This window comes from Ambystoma mexicanum, chromosome 4q (genome assembly GCF_040938575.1).
Source record: "Ambystoma mexicanum isolate Mex_15411 chromosome 4q, UKY_AmexF1_1, whole genome shotgun sequence".
Classification (NCBI taxonomy): Eukaryota; Metazoa; Chordata; class Amphibia; order Caudata; family Ambystomatidae; genus Ambystoma; species Ambystoma mexicanum.
The window spans coordinates 1,108,017,272-1,108,036,537 of record NC_090928.1 but is presented as its reverse complement, the minus strand read 5'-3'; the positions used below and the strand labels follow the sequence as shown (position 1 = coordinate 1,108,036,537).

The 19,266-nt window shown below is 47.5% G+C and overlaps 1 protein-coding gene across 2 annotated transcripts in view; it reads right to left on the bottom strand.

The window, feature by feature from the left end:
• The window catches only part of CDC42BPA (CDC42 binding protein kinase alpha), a 1,600,792-nt gene that overhangs the window by 728,526 nt on the left and 853,000 nt on the right, over positions 1-19,266 (bottom strand). For both annotated transcript variants that reach the window (XM_069608679.1, XM_069608678.1), the window contains exon 14: positions 2,523-2,633. In XM_069608679.1, coding sequence (XP_069464780.1) covers positions 2,523-2,633 — 111 coding nt within the window. The remainder of the gene's footprint in view (positions 1-2,522; positions 2,634-19,266) is intronic.

Sequence of the window (19,266 nt, the reverse complement as noted above, 5' to 3'; positions counted from 1 at the left end):
AGAGAGTGGGAAAAAGGTCTCTCTCTCTCCAGGATCAAAATTAAAAGTCCTAAAGTCCAGCAAAAGAGCTGGGGGTCTCTTAGGTAGAAGGCCCCTTCCTGTAGAATGCGGAGAGAGATTTCAGAGGAGTGTTTGCTGGAACTGTATAAAAGGTGAGGCTTCTGGATTTAGAGTCAGAGTGTAGAATCAGAGTAGGGTTCAGCATCCTCCACGACTTTTCTAGAAGTATTTTAAGGGGCCAATTTCAATGGACACTCCACACGAGTGATCCTACGGACTTTGGCCCCCTCACGGAACAGGGGGAAAGTTGGGGTGGTAATAGAGGGGGTGTTATTGTTGGGGTATCTTGAGCTGGATCGTAAGGGGGGAGGGATGGGTCAGTTCTGCCAAGGGGGTGGAGGGGACTACTATTAGCCATCGAGGGATATTTGAGAGGGGTGAAACCAGGCATTTTTATTTATCAGGCAACTCATATCAGAAAAAGGGACAAAGGGAGATCAAGATAAAGGGCTACTCCCAGCTGTATCTAGCCAATGCTGGAGATAAGACAGCAGGGGTGCTCATTGCCATTAGCAGCAGGCTTATGGGCCTGGTTTTAGACAGCAAACCAGACCAAGGAGGGCGCTCACTTTTTCTTAATGTAATAATGGTGACTCTCACGTATACTTTAGTAACTGTATATGCTCCCAATACAGGACAGGACGGCTTTTTGAGGGGCAAGATTTCTCCAGGGGTGACATCATCTTAGCGAGTGATTTTAATATGGCGTGGGCTCCCCAAGTGGATAGGAATATGCGTGCTACTCTCCATATAGTGGTGCTGTCAAAGGCACTAAAGCAGAAAATCGCCACACTGGTCCTTCATGACATCTGGCGAACCATCAAGGGACAGGCCGGGGGCTTCACTTATTTCTCCCACGTTCAAGTTTCCCTAACTAGGATATCTCTGTCTCCACCCATGTAATGGGGAGTGTACGGGGGTAGATTGAAACTATCTCCCTTTCTGATCATGGCCCACTATCAATGCATGTGAAGATTGGGAGCACCCCGGGAGGTATCTGGAAGTGGGACTTCCTGTCGAAACTGATGTAAGATCCGATCCTAGCGAACATGATAAAGGACAAAATCGATGCTTATTTCGTAGAGAATGAGACCCCAGACGTAGCCCCATAGACAATGGGGAACGCCTTTGAGGCGGTGCTGAGAGGACACCCAATAGCCTTGAAGGCAGAACGTGACAACAGTGGTTGTGGAAGGAGGAAGTCGATCGCAAATTACGGGACATAAAGGCTGAGATGGTAAAGGGCCCAACTCAGAACCTGCAAAGGGCAATGAAACACACCCAAGGGCAGCTGGTGCTTCTCGGCATGAAAAAAGGCGAAAGGCTTTATTATTTGCAAAACAGTACTCTACTAAGTCAGAGCTAACAAAGCTGATTGGCTGTTGGCCAGGCAAATGAAAGATAAAGCCTGAGCCAGGACAATCTTGCAACTGAAAAACAAAGCCGGGGGGGGGGGGCAGAGACCACTGACAAGGGGATTGTAGGGGTATTCCGGGACTTCTACACTAAGCTATATGCCTCTGACAACCCGGTGAGAGAAAGGCTAGCAGCATACCTGAATGGGGTCCCTTTGCCGACAGTCACTGAGGAAGAGAGGGAAGGGCTAGAGGGGGAAATCCAGGAGGGGGAGGTAAGGGAGGCGGTTAAATCACTACCCAGGAACAAGGCGCTGGGACCCAATGGTTACACTGCCAACTTTTATAAATGAAACCTAGACACTCTAGCGCTTCACCTCACTAAGCTCTTCAATTCCTTTAGGTTAAAGGGCATGGCCACAGACTCGAACGAAACTACGTTTTTGGTGTTCCCAAAAGTTGGCAAAGATCCGTTGTCGCTCGGTTCATATAGACCTATAATGCTTATAAGCACGGATGCAAAAATATATGCTGAAGTCGTGATTAATCGACTGACGGAGTTACTGCTGAAACTGAAAGGACAGGATCAATCTAGGTTTATGCCGCAAAGACAGACCCACATTAACATCCGCAGGAAATTACATTAAAGACATTACATCCTCTATCTTGTTTGCCTTTAGTTCATGTTTACTAAGAAATAACAGGTGAAAGAATGAGGCCACAGGATGGAGATACAGATGAATAGTGGAGACAATACTGGGCCCTAGGCAATGCAACAAAAGGTGTTGGCAACCGGTATGGAGAGTAGGGCCAATGGAAAGTAAAGGATTATGCAGACAGCCCTGGCGGCTACTAGATGATGCATAAACCACTGATAACCACTGCTTGATTGTTGATAGGTTCCATTAGGCCACTGCTGCATTTCTTTTTACATGTCTTGGGCCCAAGAAAATTAATCAAAAATGATACTTTTCATTAAATGTGAAATAGTTATTACCTCCCTGTTCTCCTTTTGAGTAAACAATTTTTCCTTTTAGCACTCATAGCTCAAGAATTGGCATTTTCATAGCTTGTATGAGAGACGATGTGAGACGTATTCACACTAACCTTCAACCCTTCCATCTCACTTTCCAGCTGTTTCGAATAGTGCTCACTTCGCTCCCGCAGCTTCCGTTCCTTTGATGCCTCTGCTGCAGCAGCTTCTGCTTGTGCCTCCAGCTACGATAAAAAAAACAACACATTTTTAGGTACCAGCTTTGATTTGTGCATTTGTAAAATAAATGCAATTGTTATGAATGAATTTCCTGAAATTATTTTGCACAATACCTAGAGATGAATTAAAGAACATTGACAGTAAAACTACACCTAAGACATTTATATTTGTGGTCATCAATCCCAACATTTCCTACAGTTGATAAACTGGCACATTGTTAGGAAGCATTCTCAGAAATGTGCTAATTTCCTTCTACCTTAGAGACCCCCAGCTCTTTTGCTGGACTTTAGGACTTTTCATTTTTATCCTGGAGAGAGTGAGACCTTTTTCTGTGATTTGAACACTGGGTTGCTTTTGGTTTTGGAGTCTGACAAACTCCACAGCCATCATCTTTTTACATTGTGACACAGCACCTTCAGTGCAGTGGCACAGGGAAGTCTTTCAGATTTCCCAAAGGTTTAAATACCTTCTCTTGGTTAATCTACTTGGTTTCCCAGAGCAGTGAAGTGAAACTGACTTTACTTACCTTTTGTAACCTTGTAGACCCAGCACACCCTATTTTACATAGAGATCCGGGTTACTTAGTATCCCCTTTGTCTACTTATTCATGTAATATTTTTATGTTACCCTTTCTACAATGAATGGCTGGTGGCAGTGGTTTACTTTTTCCTAACATATTTAACGTGGGCTGCGTTCAAAATGGCCCCGGTCTTCTTTTTTCGTCATTTCTTGTTGTAAAGGTCCTTCTTGAGATTTACTCTGTGCGCCAAACCAGGTTTTTGCCTTTGGCGGGTCACTGGCGAAGCCTGCCTCTGACTGCAGCGTGTCTGGCAAGGCAGGAAGCAAGGGAGGTGCCTGAACTCCATGTGCTTTGTCTCCTTTGTTACAGGAATGCATCCAAAGGTGATTGGCTGGCTGGCTGTCCTAGGAGGACAGCCATCCTGCTGTTTGAATGACAGCTAGGCTGCAAATGAATGGGAGAGACTTGCATAAAAGGCAAGGTCTTTTGCAAGGAAGGCAGAGTGGACCACTGGACAAAGGAATCCGAAGAAGAACTTGGAAGAGAAGCTTTCTGCAATTCCTGGACTGTTGGTTTGCCCGGTGAAGCCCTGCTGCAGTGCTGAATCTCCGAATTTGCCTCGACTAGAGAAGCCCTGCAAAGGACGACTTCTCCCCTTGGTTGGTGGGAACCAATCGACCCCAAGACAAAATTGAATGGAAATCCTCTCTTTGCTGGCTGTACTTTCATTGCTGCTGGAGGAACCGAGTGTCAGGGGACAGGAACACCAGAATCGAGTGCCTCGTTTTTAAGCCTGACTCCCTCAAAGCAGGGCTGAACAAGCCTGAGCCATCTCAACAGAGTGCTGGACACCAGAAGCAAGGAAAGTCCACAAGGTGTCCAAGAACCGCAGTGGTGCTATTAGCGAGAAGCTGAAACCGCGAAGTGCTGTTGATCTGAACTTTGCCCACTGCTGACGTTGAACTTCGAATCGTAGTGCAGGAGTCCCCAGACGTCCTCCCTCTTGTCCCCATGACTGATGCCCAGGAACAACAGGATCTGCTATACTACAACAGGAACAGGGGCCAGCGGGAACCAATTTCTTCAGACCTAAGGTACTGTGGACTAAAGGGTACTTACCTCTTGTGGTGTAGCTTGCTAGCTCTCAGTTGAGACTTACATTTTCTGCCTTTTGCAGAGTTGCTTGTGGCCTAACAGTGATTTCTTTTTCTACAAAACTCTCTATAACATTGTGCAAGACTTTCTACTTACCTGCAAGAAGTGCCCCAGCTCCCCTAGACTTTGCTCAATTGACATTGGGCGTCCTGGCTCCCTGAAGACTCTTCTAAACCTCCGACTTTGTATTTTGATCTGTCCCTCCAAAATGTCATACATTCTTTACTTGTATAGCTGGGAAATGGTTTATCGACATTGCATTGGGGGGGGGTGTTCAAAAGTGCTTACCTGTTTGAGAAACTTGTTAACTATTGTTTCCTTCCCTAACGTTTTCCTTTTGACACCAAACTCAGTATTGCTCTAAATGTACCAGGGATTTATCAATGACCACAGTGTCCTAGTTATTCACGTCACCTCAGGGTGTAGGAAGTGTCTGTGTGCCATCCCAAAAGGGTATCTACCGATTTAGTGAAACAGTGTGTATTTTGAATTACATTTAAAGTATTACATATTTGCTCCCTTCTAAACAAGGCTTATTCAAACTGACTGTTAAATTAATCAATAATGTTTAACCAAGAAACCTTGAGTGTAAGTGTTATTTGGATACTCGTCACTGTGAAACTCTATGTTGCAACCCTACAGCTCACATTGACCCCTCTTGAGATAAGCCTGGCTTGTCAGTACCAACTTGTGTAGTATAGTCTTATACTAAAGGTGGGGTTACCCATTGCCATGAGAACAAGGCTGGTGCAGTCTCCCCCACGGTACTGCATATGATCTTGCCTAACACACCTCAAGAGCTATTCCTGCCAATAGGTGTGATACAGAAAAAGTCTCTCTTATAGCGCAAGGCTTGCTGTATGTTTATGCAAGTCCTGTGGCTTCAGGCTTTTAACTTGTAGTGAAACATTTCTGCCCTAGATGAAAGATCTTTAGAAAAGGCCATAACACAATGGAGTCCCATACCAGAAGTTTTGTGGTTCATCAGAGCCGCTCTACCTGCAGAGCTCATTCCTCACTGGCTGGTCTTATTGGGTGATGTAGGCAGCAGTGGATTCCAGGATGTATAGCACTGCTACAGTGATAGGAAGATCAATGATCTGGATCTAGGCGGGTCCAACTATTTTTACCGCAGCTACATCATCAGATCGTGCCTCCTCCCCAGAGAGCTTCAAGTACAGTCGGGCGCAGCCACCCGGCGCAGGGCAGTAGTGCCCCAATATTAATGTTGTACCCAGCCAACATTCATTGCAAGATCTCATTGACTGCCAATTGCAACAATAAAGTATGGTCTAGAAAAAGAGCAGTGAGGAACTGTGCCATACTCTTCTTTGACCTTATGCCTATTAGCTAATGGATACAAGGTTCCAAGAAACATCGCCGAATGGCAGATGATGGGGTAGTAGCACTGATAAGCAAGGTGCAGGAGCAAACGGACATGGCAATGATGAACACAATGGAAAGTAGGCAAATAGTCTTGCAATGTTCAATTATAAAACAAGCATGTGGACAAACTGACATACAGAGAGCCAGATGCATGCGGAGGAGAGGGTACTAACATACACAGGAAGTGACTGTCTTCAAACTCTGGAGCAGCACACAGCAAGCTCTTTTGAAAGGAGCCCTGTCCTAAAATATGAACAATAAACAATGTTCCTTTAATCTAGGATGTTGCCATTAATGTCTCTATAGAGCATTAAAAACATAAGATGAACTCTGTTATCCTCAATGGGGCTAATAGTAAAAGAACGAGCAAGGGTTAAATGATTAATGGCTGATACTCACAGGAGCAAGAGAATCCTAGTCATAAGCGACTAACAGACAGACGTTTCAGGAACATAGAAGTGCATCTGCTGGTGGATAGATACGGTTTATGGATGAATAGTACAGAGCACACAAAAGGACAGAGTGGAATGGATAATGGACACAGCGGGGATGCTGCAAGAATTCAGCATGGTACAAAACTACCAGATCCAAGGAACCAAGGAACACAGAAGCATGGAAGTAAACTAGGATGGCATAGATAAAAAGAGTGAGCTTGATGGCCACAGCTGGAGCAACAGAACAAAGTTGATTGGTGGCACATTACTGCATGGGCATGAAAATAATGAACTGCCACAGTGAGGGGTGGTGGAGCACAGGAAATTGGGGCAGATAGAGATGCATTGTATACAGAGGGCAGGGATAAATGAATATGAGACTTAGGAAAACTGAGTGAGAGTTTAAGTGATTTCAATCCGGCACTTCACCTAAGTCAACGCCTAGCGTGTAATGCACAACTGAAATCCTTATTTATTTTGTGTCTAAAAGTTCTTTTATTCTGAACGATGTACCACTCATATCATGCCACTCTCTTGGAACCCCCCCAGTCACACTGAATCAGGAATCAGGCTGGTTTGCAAAGTTAAAATATGTATTTATGTATTCACAATATAATCACACTATGTTTAATGGGTATACAATGATCACCAATGGGGTCATGTAACACTAAGCAATCTCTTTGGTCACAAGGAGTAATAGTGAGCAAAAGAATTCAGCACAGAAATAATCCTTTTTGTGTTCAGATCAAATAGCAGTATGGTTACTAATTCCCCCTGCACACTCCTCCCCCCTCCCACCCCCCCAACAGGCAATGTAAAGAGATAGGAGGAGAGAACAGCTTTCAGGAATGCAGAATTCAAACAAAATGTCAATCCCAATTTCCCCCCAGCAACACACGAAAGAAACAGAATTGATTGGCAAGCTGTCAAAATGGTTTAAAGTTATCTGAGAATGGAATGGGTAAAACACTAAATATAGTTTAAATTGCTGAAATTGTTTAAATTCTTATGGGAGTTGCTTTAGATAGTTGCTGACAAACACTAGCAATGATTCAATGCTAATAAGCAATGTGAAAACTTAAAACGGAGGTTGGGTGCAATCACAAGTTGTTTTACACGCGATAGGATTTTCCTAAAACAAAATTTGCAGCAAACCTTTCTGCATGCGGTAATCGCGATTGCGGGAAAACTATATGGATTTGGAATGCGGATTTTGGTTCTAGGGAAAGCTGAGAATGTTAGCTACATGCAGACATTTAAATTCGTTTGTTTCTAGAAGAAGTTATGGACGTTTTAGTGGAGGTTGTTTTTTTAAATAGGCGCAAAAATGGAAAACAAGTAGGTGCTTTAAAAAGACAAATGGGATTTCTTTACGCCAGATTATGACTATAGAAAAAGAGAAAGCCACACATGAATCTCCATCAATCCTGGCCAGGGACCCTTCATTTGTTGGATAATCAATTTCTTTCTGGGATTCACAACCCTAATGATTTATGAATTTAAATACAAATGAGACTTAACACAAGAAAGTTCTGACAATTCAAAAATACTCCTAACAATATCAGGTTCTGAAGACAAGATAGGATGGATTTAGATATGGATAGACTATGGATAGTACATATGCTGGTGACACAGTCCTATACTATGGATACTCACTATATATGTTTTGAATGGAACCGTCAGGGATTCTGGTCCGTCAAGATCAGGGATTCTGCTCAGAAATTCTGCTGGGCACACCGGACGGGACAGGCTGCTGGGCACACCGGACTGGACTGGGTCTGCAATGGCTCTGGTCACAGCTATCTGGTCACAGCATGGCACAGCACGGCACAACTGGATTGGGTCTTTTGATTCTGGTAATGATTATTTGGCAGGAAAGCAGTTACAGCACAGCCCGGTTGTTTCTTTTGTTCCCCTTAGGTTTCTGGGGTGAATTCTGGTTTCTGGAATTTTAAGGTCAAGCTGAGAATGGTTCAGCTATAGAATGGGCCTTTCTGCTTGCCAAGTTTCTGGAGTATGGAGCAAGGAAGAAATATGGTCCTCTTGCAGGGTGCTCTGCCAGCAATCGGTTAGTGGGTGAATCTGTGTGTCTCTAAGTCCTCAGCTGTCTCTATTTATGCTCATCATAAGTGGGTGTGTATGCTGGCTTATCCTAAGCGCGCCTCCTAGGCAGGCTATTGGCTAGAGTCTCCTCTCTCCCTTGATTGGAGGAGAAAACAGGGTGTCACCATGATGATGTGGGTTTATGAATCAGAGAATCCTCCCCTTGGGCCCTTGAACATAAAATCTACTTTTAGTACAATACATATTTACAAATGTGCAACCTTTCTAACAATAACATATATGGATCACATATTTTGTGGAGCAGATACTCTTCCAAGCCCCGTCGCTGTTGGATCTTGGGTCTGCTTTTGACAGAATTTCACCCTTTTTGTCCGTAATACATGGTCCAATTTCTAAGCAAATTTCCACACAAGTGCGCATTGAATATGAGCATAAGCGTGTGAAGTTTCATGCTTTTGACATAATTATATTTGGTATGAAACCATAATTTCCACTGTTACTTCCCAGAACCTAGCACCGAGTTCTGTCGCCTCTTAAAATTTGCAGGCAAAAATTAGGTTCACAAGTCTGGGGTTTACATATTTTTCACAATTTTACACTGTAAATTATCAGTCTTTTTAAAAATGTGATGTTTGTCCTTGTGAATCAACAAATGGTTGTCTGTCCCCGCCTCCTTTCTATTCTTGCAGCTCAGGATCAATCTCCTCCCAGTTCCTTCAGGCAGAGGCCATTTACGATCCTTCCTAATTAGCATCTCCTTGAGTTGGAGGGAGTCCATTGTCCCCTTCCCACAACAGCCCACATTCTCCTCCCACCCCTTAATCATCACATGGGTGTGATATCCTGGTGGAGAGAGCAGAAGGGAGGTGCCTGGCCCCTGTGGGGGAAGTTGTTATACTGGTTTAGTGGCTTTGAGTCCAGCTTAAATTCAATGTCATTTTGTTAAATTCTTTTCTTGGTTTAAAACAAACTTAATTTCAAAACAAGCAGCTAGAACACTGATTCTAGATTCTAAACCATGGGATTTAAATAGTTACAACCTAGGTATCTCTCAATAACAGGTCACTTAGATTTCAGACATTACATTTCAGTGGCATAAGTTTACAGTTTTAATTCAGGCTTTTGAAAACAGTCATTCAAGCGGCTGAGAGTACTGCGCCCAGATTTTGACAGATCCCACAGGCAGGCAAACTTTTGCTGTGGGTGTTTTGATGACAAATTCAGCTTTCCAGGATATTGCAATTGCACAATGATTTCTTGAATTCAGTAAATTGTGACACCCAACAAGAATATTGGGATGTTTGTGGGGGTTTTGTACCGGAATTCTGCAGTTTCAGCAACCAAGAAAAAGGATTTAAATGCAAGATTTTGGATTTCTTTCAGCAAGCACTACTTTCCTATCTGTGCTCCATTTTTACTTGTTGTGCAGCCCAGTGACATGTTTCCGGAGTGAGATCTCCGTTCCACCCCTGACAACATGCATTGTAGATTTGGCAGCCATCTTTTTGTGCTTTGTAGAGCACCATTTTCATAGGTTTTGGCGCGCACCAGGGTTTTGCGGGCATTTTGATGATTCTGGCACCACCAGGACACAGTGATGCCACAGGGCAGATCATAAGTGGGTTAATACATCCCACAGAGTGTATGCAAACACTGGGGACAGCGGAACATGGTGGTAGTGGTGGTGAGCGGTCGGGGTGTGGTGTAATGGACACACAGAACACTGGGTGCTAGGAGGATATTCAACAATTTGAGCAGAGAAACAAAGGGCATGGGGAATGTGGGGAAAAGGAGAACTGAGGAAGGAGCTATCAGAAACAAAGGCGACTGATGAGGAATATAGGGATAATAGGAAAATAACTGAGTATTGTAGGGCCAGCAGGGCAAAGCACATAGGAAGGGATAGTACTTAGGTGAAGGGGAATGCTTAATGAACACAGAGCTGTGCTGATGCATAATGGTATAGAAGGAAGCATGATTTAGAGGGAAATTTATGCTGCAGTATACAAGTTGCTGAGATGATATGAAACATAATTCCCATTCAAACATCTGGCAAATAAGGTCTCATTTGGCACAGAGTCATAGCTCAAACGAGGCAATAGCCACACTCCATAAAGCAGTGTTATTCAATCATGTTTATGCTGAGCTCCCTTGAGTAAAAATATTGTTGCTGGGCCACTGAGATGCCATAGCTGCTTATGGTTTAATTTACTACCTGTAACTATTGTTCGCCAGCATGGGTCTGGCATGGATTCACATGCTCATGAACATTCCCCGTTGTCAAGCTGGGAATCCTCGGTAAAAGAAAAATCAGTTTCACGTTCACTTTAAAACTGTGTTTCTCCTCTAAACCAGTCAATGTCCACTGGGTCAGACTGCCCGCATTCAATGTCAGTTCTCTCAATAAGCTCCACCTAGGGTGACCATCTTCATATTTGGTAAGCATGTAAAACGGCAATGTGAACCAAAAAGAGCCATAGAGGGGACGGTGGGAGGGCTCCCATGTGAATCCATGCCAGACCCATGCTGGAGAACAATAGTTACAGGTAAGTAACTTAAACCTTCTCGAGCATGGAGTCTGGCATGGATTCTCATGAATTACGATTACACAGCAGTACATACACGCAACCACAGGAGGTGGCAAGGCTCAACAGAAGCAATTAACACCCCTAGAACAGACTCACCTCAAGTGAACAGGTTGCGCAGTACCGCTTGGTTGACTTGTGACTCCTCCCTGGAATCCTTGTTGATGCAGTAGAACCTCGTGAAGGCGTGCGTGGTCCTCCACGCAGCGGCCCAGCAAATGTTGAGCATGGGCACACCAGAGAGGAACGTTGTCGTAGCTGCGATGGCACTGGTGGAGTGGGCTCTCGGCCGGCCTGGCAGCGGCCTGCTAGCCAATCGATGACAGTGCATGATGCAGCCGGAGAGCCACCTGGAGATGGAAGCCTTCGACGAGGCCTTTCCCTGATTCACAGGTCCAAAGGTGATGAAGAATTGAGAAGTCTTCCGAAAATCTCTCATATGAGCCACGTAGAATTTCAAAGCACGAGCATCATCCAGCGAATGCAAGGCCCTCTCCGCCGGCAACGATAGATTCGGAAAGAAGACAGGCAACACCAAAGGTTTGTTGAGATGGAATTCCGACGGTGCCTTAGGCATAAAGGTGGGGTGTGAATGCAGTAGCACACTTGAAGAATGGAAAGACAAGTAAGGTTGCTTGCAAGACAGGGCCTGAATCTTCCCGACCTGCCTGACTGAGGTGATAGCCACGAGGAAAGTAGTCTTCCACGATAGAAACTTGAGCAGAGCTTGATGCATAGGTTCGAAGGGCGCTCCCATGAGCTTAGCTAGCACAACATTGAGCTCCCACTCCGGGGCGGGAGCCTTTACCAGCAGGAAAGTCCTGAAAATCCCCTTAAGGAACTGCTTGACGAGACCACAGTGAAGAACTGCCCAGAGACCTAGTGTACCTGGAGATTCACCTTGATAGAGGTGTGTGCCAGTCCCACTTTGGCCAAGGAAAGCAAGTATGGCAGAAGTTGCAGAGCCGTGAACCGTAGAGGGGTAATCTTTTGAGTCCGGCAACACAGAGAAGTATTTCCATTTACGTCCGTAGCACTTCAATGTAGCCAGGATTTCCTTACATTCTGTGGGTAAAGCATAACCTCCAAACTCTAGGGCTGCAGGAGCCATGCCCTTATGTCCAGAGACTCTGGGTGGTGATGCAGAATCGCCCCCGTCCCCCTTCTCTGGCGAGAAGGTCCGGGGACAGCAGTAGCCAGATGGACGGGCCACTGACAGGCATATTAAGTCCGGGTACCAGATCTGCCTCGGCCACGCCGGGGAGACAAGTATCATCCCTGCAGTGGCACTGTGAGTGTGTTGATCACAAGTAGAAAGAGTGGAAATAGAGGGAAAGCATATAGAACTGTCCCTTCCACAGGAACGAGAAGGTGTCCCCCAAGCTCCTCAGTTGAGGGAACCTGCTAGCGAACTGCTGGCTCTGGTGAAGAGATTGATCTGGTGTTGTCCCCATTCGTCGAACAGTCGATCCACCTGGTCCTGGCGAAGCTCCCACTCGTGAGAAGAACACAGTTCCATGCTGAGCGAGTTCGCAATGTGTTCTTGACTCCCGCCAGGTGAAACAGAACGAGGAACATGCCTTGACAAATGGCCCAATGCCAAAAGTCCTGGGCCTCCCTGGAGAGTGCCGAAGACCTGGTCCCATCCGGTTTCCAGATGTAGAACATGGTTGTGGTGTTGTCTGTAAAGATCTAAACCACCTTGTCCTTCAATGACCGTAGAAAAGACTTGAGTGCCCAGAATGCGGCCTGTAGTTACAGGACGTTGATGTGTAGGTCCTTTTCTTCCGGTTGCCAGAGGTCTCTGGCATGCAGATATCTGTTGTGGGCTCCCCATTCCTCTAGAGAAGGCTCCGTGGTGACTGTCTCCTGGTAAGGAGGAAGCTGAAACTGAGCTCCCTGGATGAGATGCTGCCGAACACCCCTCCACGGTATTGCCCGACATAACTCTTTGCTGAGGGCAATCTTGTCCATAAAGTTCCCGATACTTGCATCCACCTCGCATCCAGGAACTCCTGGAGAGGTCTCATGCGCAGTCTGCAGAGGCGAACAAGGTTTATGCAGGAGAACAACATGCTCAGAAGCGACTTGATAGATCGCACCGTCGCGGTCTAGGCCGACAAGCGCTGCACCTTGCCTTGTATGGTTTTCACCCTCTCCTCCGAGGTAGAAGCCAAGCATGTCACCGTGTTGAGTCGTGCACCCAGGAATACAGCGTCCTGAGATGGCTTCAAGCAAGACTTTGGATAGTTTATGGAGAACCCCAGCTCCATCAGCAGACGTACAGTCCTTCCTTTGTGCTCGTCTGACAGGGACCGGGAGGGGGCACACACCAGCCAGTCGTTCAGTTAAGGGTATACGTGGATGCCCTGCAGACGAAGATGTGCCGTCACCGGGGACAGGCACTTCGTAAACACCCTCGGGCCGACTTCAAATCAAAAGGTAGAACCGTGTAACTGAAGTGCTGACCCTAACCTACTTATTGCAGGAACTTGCAGTGCTTTTTGAGAATGTGGATGTGGAAGAAGGCGTCCTCCAGTTCCAACAACATCAGAAAATGTCCCTGCTCCAGCTGGCCATCCGGAACTTTTGAGACTTTAAGTACTTGTTGAGACGACGTAGATCCAGAATCGGCCTCCAGCCTCCCATCTTCTTTCGAACTAGAAAGTATCTGGAATATACTGCAGAGGCCCAGAGTCGCTGAGGGAAGGAAGGGCTACATTGCCCCTTTCCATAACATGGAAAGCACCTCCTGTAGAAGATGCGACCCGTGCAGTTCTTACCGTTGAATCAGAGAGATACAAGGACACTTGCGTTGGAACAAAGTGTGCCCCTGTCCGAGAGTGCCCAGCATCCATCTGTCCATGGTGATCTTTCCCACATGCTGACGAACTTTGCCAGCCGTACTCCCACTGGAGTGCGTAAGTGAGGGCCGGAGACACGGCCTGTTCAGTCCTGCTTGGGGCGAGGTGTTCTGCCTTGAGGACGGCACCGCCGCTGTCCTCCGCTGCCTTGAGAGCGCCCCCTGTACGATTCTTGAGTGGAAGAGCACAGGGACTGCCTGTAAGGGGTACCATAACCCTTTGACGATCTTGGTTTCCCCTGGAGGAGGGAAAGGATGAGGATCGTCGCTGCTGCAAAGTTCCTAGTGATTGTGCCGTCTCCGTGTGGGTATTTATCGCCTGTAAAGACTTGTTGGCTGCATTTCCGAAGAGGTTGTCCCTGTCGAAAGGCATATGCAGCACCTTGTTTGAACGTCCTGTCTGAAGTTTGTAGCCTTCTACCAACCCTGACGGCGCCAGAGACACTCCATTCCCCATCTGGCGAAAACCTGTGTCTGCGATGTCTACCGCCACTGTGATGGCGTGATCCAGGGCCACCTATCCTTCCTGAAAAAGTTCCATTGCCTCGAACTTCTTATCCTCGGGTAGAAAGTCCAGGATTGGGCCCAGCTTGTACCAGAGTTCCCAGTCATAATGGGACAAAATGGCTAGTGCATTTGCTGCCTTGATGGTAGAGGCTGCCGTGTAAATTATCCTCTTGCCCATCGCATCCAGCTTCTTCCCCTCCTGGTCCGGAGGTACCATGGCTGCTGATGATGGGTTCGCCAAGCGTTTCCTAGCTGCGGCCGAGACCACGGAATCCGGCGAGGGCCGAGATCCTAGGCATCTGGGCGCTGAGTCGGCTACCCTGTAATTCTTCTCCAATCCGTCCTGTTTCATCAGGGCTGTATTTGGAGTCTTCATAAGGGCTAGGCCCTCTTCCCAGATGTCGCCCAGGAAGAGGACGGACATGATGATTTTCCTCCTCGACTCACGTCATATGTACAGGAAGCCTTCCTTCTTCCTCTCCTCAGGGGCTAACTGAAACGGCTCAGAGGCCCTCAAGATGACCGAATTAAAAGATCCAACTTTGTCCAGAGGGGCGGCCCTGTGGGGCTCACCCGTTTGCAGTCTACCCATCCGCCGTGATGAAATAGTCATCCTCGTCGGTACTAGTAGCCGTGGTAGCTGTGTACGTGCCCGTGTCCATGTGTGGATCCGGAGCTCCGGTAGGAGTCTTGCCCTGACGAGGTGGTGGTGGCGGTGGGGTTGGATGATGCCAAGGACCCGCGCCCCCACTTGTACTTTCTCTTCCGCAGGAGAGAGGTTACCTTTGAAGGCTGTGGAGGTGCCGGCCTCGACAGCAGCATCCTCAGATTTCGGTGACCAGTGTGCATAAAATGTCCAGACACACGTCCCTAAGGCTAGGCATAACAGAGTCGGATCCGGGCTAATGCATCTCCTCTTCCGCACCGGGGACTGAGGTCCTTCCTCAGGTTCTCCCCCTCCTGCAGAATCCCTCGTGAGGATTGTCGTCCTCATTGGTACTAGAGTAGATCTGCTCCAGTCTATCCCCAGTAGCTTGTCAGTCCGCATACCTGGGGGGCTCCACAGGTGGGACTGTTTCCCTCTCCCTCCCAGGAGGTTGTTGGGCAGGAGTGGCTGCCTGGTCTCTACCTGGTGATGGTTCCTTCGTACTCTGCTTCCGACTGACGTAGCACGCCTTGGGGCAAGGTCACCTGCTGGGCGGCCCGCCAAATCTTTCCTGGACCGGCTCCATTTCAGAGCTGCAGTGGAAGTCGTTGATTTCGATTACAAAGTGCTTGTGGCTGTCTTCGGTGACAGTGCTGTCGTCGACTCTGTTTCCTTGGCCTTGGTTGAAGCCCTTGCTGGTTTCGACGAGTCCACCTCTGACTTTTCCCTCGTCTGGCTATCCGCGGACACACAGAGTTTGGATGGGGTTAGCGACTTCCTCTTTGAAGACGCTCCTTGCATTGGCAGGCTTACCGTGGAGGATGATGGAGATCGTCTTATGCCCATCTCTGGACCTGCATCAGCGGCAAACCCAGCGGAGCTAGCTTCGCAGAGCTTAGCCTTCTCTTGGACACCCTGAATTTGGGGCGTCCTCAAATGATCCGACCTCCTCCCGGAGGGAGAACGCTCCTTGGAACGGCCAGTCTTGGATGAGGCTTGACCCTGCCCCGAGGCTGCGTCAGAGGCCTTGCTCTACTTGAGCCAAGTCGACAGTCTGCTGTATCTGTCTTTCTTCGAGAAACCATGGCATACTTTGCATCCCTCCTCATCTTGATACAGATGCAGGCAGTACAAGCATTCATGGTGTCAATCTTCTACTAAGATGTTTCTTAAACCACACTTCGCACAGAGTTTGAACAGGCTGCAGCCTTCCTTTGTCTCTTCAGCAGGCCCCAAGGCCGGGCCTTCACAAAACTTTGATGATCCGACGGTAGATGAAGATCTTCAGAGCCTCACTGCCGGTCTCTATCCTTCGTTTCAGATGATGAAGCAAAAATATGTCAAAAACTATTTTGCAAACATTATACAAAAAAACATTAAATTAGCTCAGAGCGCAATCTGAAGACGCCCAACACTGAAACGTGTGGTAAAAATCTGAAGATGGCCACCAGGGGTGGAGCTTAGGGAGAGGACTGTTATTGGATGGGGGCAGTATGACCCAGAGGACAGTGATAGGTTTAGAGGAGAAGAACAAGTTACTTCTTAACTTGTAACGTTCTTTCGACGGGATGTTCCTCCGACGTATTCCTCATCTTAGATATCTCCTTCCAGCTCTGCTGGCCTCGGAAAATTTTTTCTCTCTCTAGAGGGCGCTGCGCGTCGACGTCCTCCGAGTCGATGTCCCTCGACAGCCGCTGTATCGACGTCATCCTGCCTATAAAGGCCGCGCGCAGCGTCCGTTGCTCAGTTCCGTTTTGTAGCCCACAATAATACTTTCTGGACTAAACTAATCACCCTGAAGGAGCGTAAGCTGCAACAACAAGGGAAGTAGAACTGCGGGGATGGATGGGAGGGTCGATGAGGAATACGTCGGAGGAACATCCCGTCGAAAGAACGTTACAAGGTAAGAAGTAACTTGTTCTTCGAAGGGATTGTGTCCTCCGACGTATTCCTCATCTTAGATAGGCTCCCATAGCAGTATTCTATTATCGGAGGAGGGAGTACTGACTTCACGCTGTCTTCTATTGATGAATAGAATGCAGTACAGCCCTTCCAAACCTAGTCTCTTGACTGGAGGAGGAATCCAAATTGTAAAAACGTGTAAAGGTATGGACAGACGACCATGTAGCGGCCGCACATATGTCTTTAACCGGCACGCCTCTTTTGAGGGCCGATGAAGCTGCAATACCTCTGGTCGAATGAGCCCTAAGGTTTTGAGGGGGCTCTTTCCCTGCCAGTTTATAACATTCCAGAATGGCTAGAATGATCCATCTGGAAATGGTCTGCTTAGTTATTGGTAACCCCAGCTTGTGACCTGCGTAACCTACAAACAGCTGGTCTGCCTGTCTTATCCTGGCTAGTCTACTGATGTAAAAACTTAAAGCCCTCCTAGGGTCTAGCCTGTGTAACCTCTCTTCCTCTTTCCCCGGGTGAGGAGGAGGATAGAAAGATGGTAGGGTAATCTTCTGAGTGATATGGAATTCAGAAACCACTTCTGGGAGGAAATTAGGCTTCACTTGCAGGACAACTTTGTCTTTGTGAAATATTGTGTGAGGGGGTTTACAAGAAAGAGCTTGTAATTCGCTCACCCTTCTAGCAGATGTAAGTGCTATTAATAAAACAGTTTTAAGGGTAAGGAATCTTAACGAACAAGAATGGAGAGGTTCGAAAGGTGTACCCATCAGGAAAGTTAGTACTAAGTTTAAATCCCATAGGGGAACTTGGAATGGTCTTGGGGGATAAACATTGGTTAACCCCTTTAGAAACTGTATTACCAAGGGTAATTTGAAATAGGATGGTTCTTCCGCAGTACGCTTAAAGATGGATAGCGCTGCGAGATAGCCCTTAATGGTGCCAACTTGAAGGCCTGAATTTGCCAAATATAGTAGGAAGGACAAAACCATTGGTGTACCACATGAAAAAGGGTCGATATTCTGTTCTCTACACCAGCTGCAAAATCTGTTCCAACGGCAGCGGTATAAAGACTTTGTTGCTGGCCTCCTTGCCGAAAGCAACACCTCCATAACATCATCAGGGAGGTCCCAATCCTTGTACCTCAGCCTTTCAGAAGCCAAGCGTGAAGGTTGAGGGTTTTGATGTCTGGATGGAGAACCTGACCTCCCTTCTGTGAGAGTAGGTTCTCTCTGAGTGGAAGTCGAATTGGAGGGCAGATGGACAAGTCTAGAAGGTCCGGGTACCACGTTCTCCTGGCCCAATACGGGGCAATTAGGATCATGGTTCGCCGGAATCTTCTCAACCTCCTGATCATTTGAGGAATGACAGGGACCGGTGGGAACGCGTACAGAAGCGGAAACTCCCAGTCCACTATGAACGCGTCTCCCAGAGCTCCTCTCGGGGGAAATTCCCTTGAGCAGAACAGGTCGCATTTCCTGTTTAGGCTGGTGGCGAACAGATCTACCTGCGGGGTTCCCCAAAGGGCGAAGATCTCTTGAAGGACTTCCTGAGCTAGCTCCCACTCGTGGGAGACTGTGTTCTGCCTGCTCAGAGCGTCCGCTGTCAAGTTCTTCTCTCCGGCTAGGTGAACTGCCGAAAGAGAGATTCCTTCTTGGATTGCCCAAAACCAGAGCTGCATCGCCTCTCTGCACAGGGGTAGTGATTCTACGCCTCCTCTTTTGTTGAGGTAATGCATGGCCACCGTGTTGTCCGTCATTATCAGGACGTTCTTCCCTTGTACAGCTGGCAGGAACGCCTTCAGCGCAAGTCTGATGGCTCTCAGCTCTAACAGGTTGATGTGTAGTCTGGACTCCGATGGAGACCAACGACCGCTGATGGTCAAGTCGTTGGCGTGGGCTCCCCACCCCGTGAGTGAGGCCTCCGTGACTACTGTTATCTCCGGCCAGGGTTGCCAAAACTGTTCTCCTTTCAGAATGTTCTCCTGACAGGCCCACCACTGAAGGTCTCGAGCCACCCTGCCGGGAACCTGAAGAAGATCTGTCATTCTCCTTGAGAATTGTGACCACTGAGTCCCCAGTGCCCACTGGAGGGATCTCATTCTCAGGCGAGCCTCTGGCACTAGGAAAATGCAGGATGCCATGAGGCCTAGCAACCTCAAAAAGTCGAAGGCTGGGAGACGTTGGGCATGTTGGAACTTGGTAACCATCCGTAGAATATCTTGAGCCCTCACCTCTGGTGGCGAGGCTTTTCCCAGGGAAGTGTCCAGGATCGCTCCTATGAACTGGAGTCTCTGCGATGGTATCATTTGTGACTTCTTTAAATTGAGGGAGAAGCCCAGTCTGTGAAGGAAGTGGCACACGTGATTTAGCTGGATCTGAGCTTGTTCCGGAGAAACAGCCCTGATCAACCAATCGTCCAGGTAGGGGTAGACGTGAATCCCTTCCCTCCTTAGACTTGCAGCCACTACCGACATTAACTTGGTGAAGACCCTCGGGGCGGAGGTCAGCCCAAATGGCAGCACTCGAAATTGATAGTGAGAGTTGCCAATTGCGAACCTCAGGTAT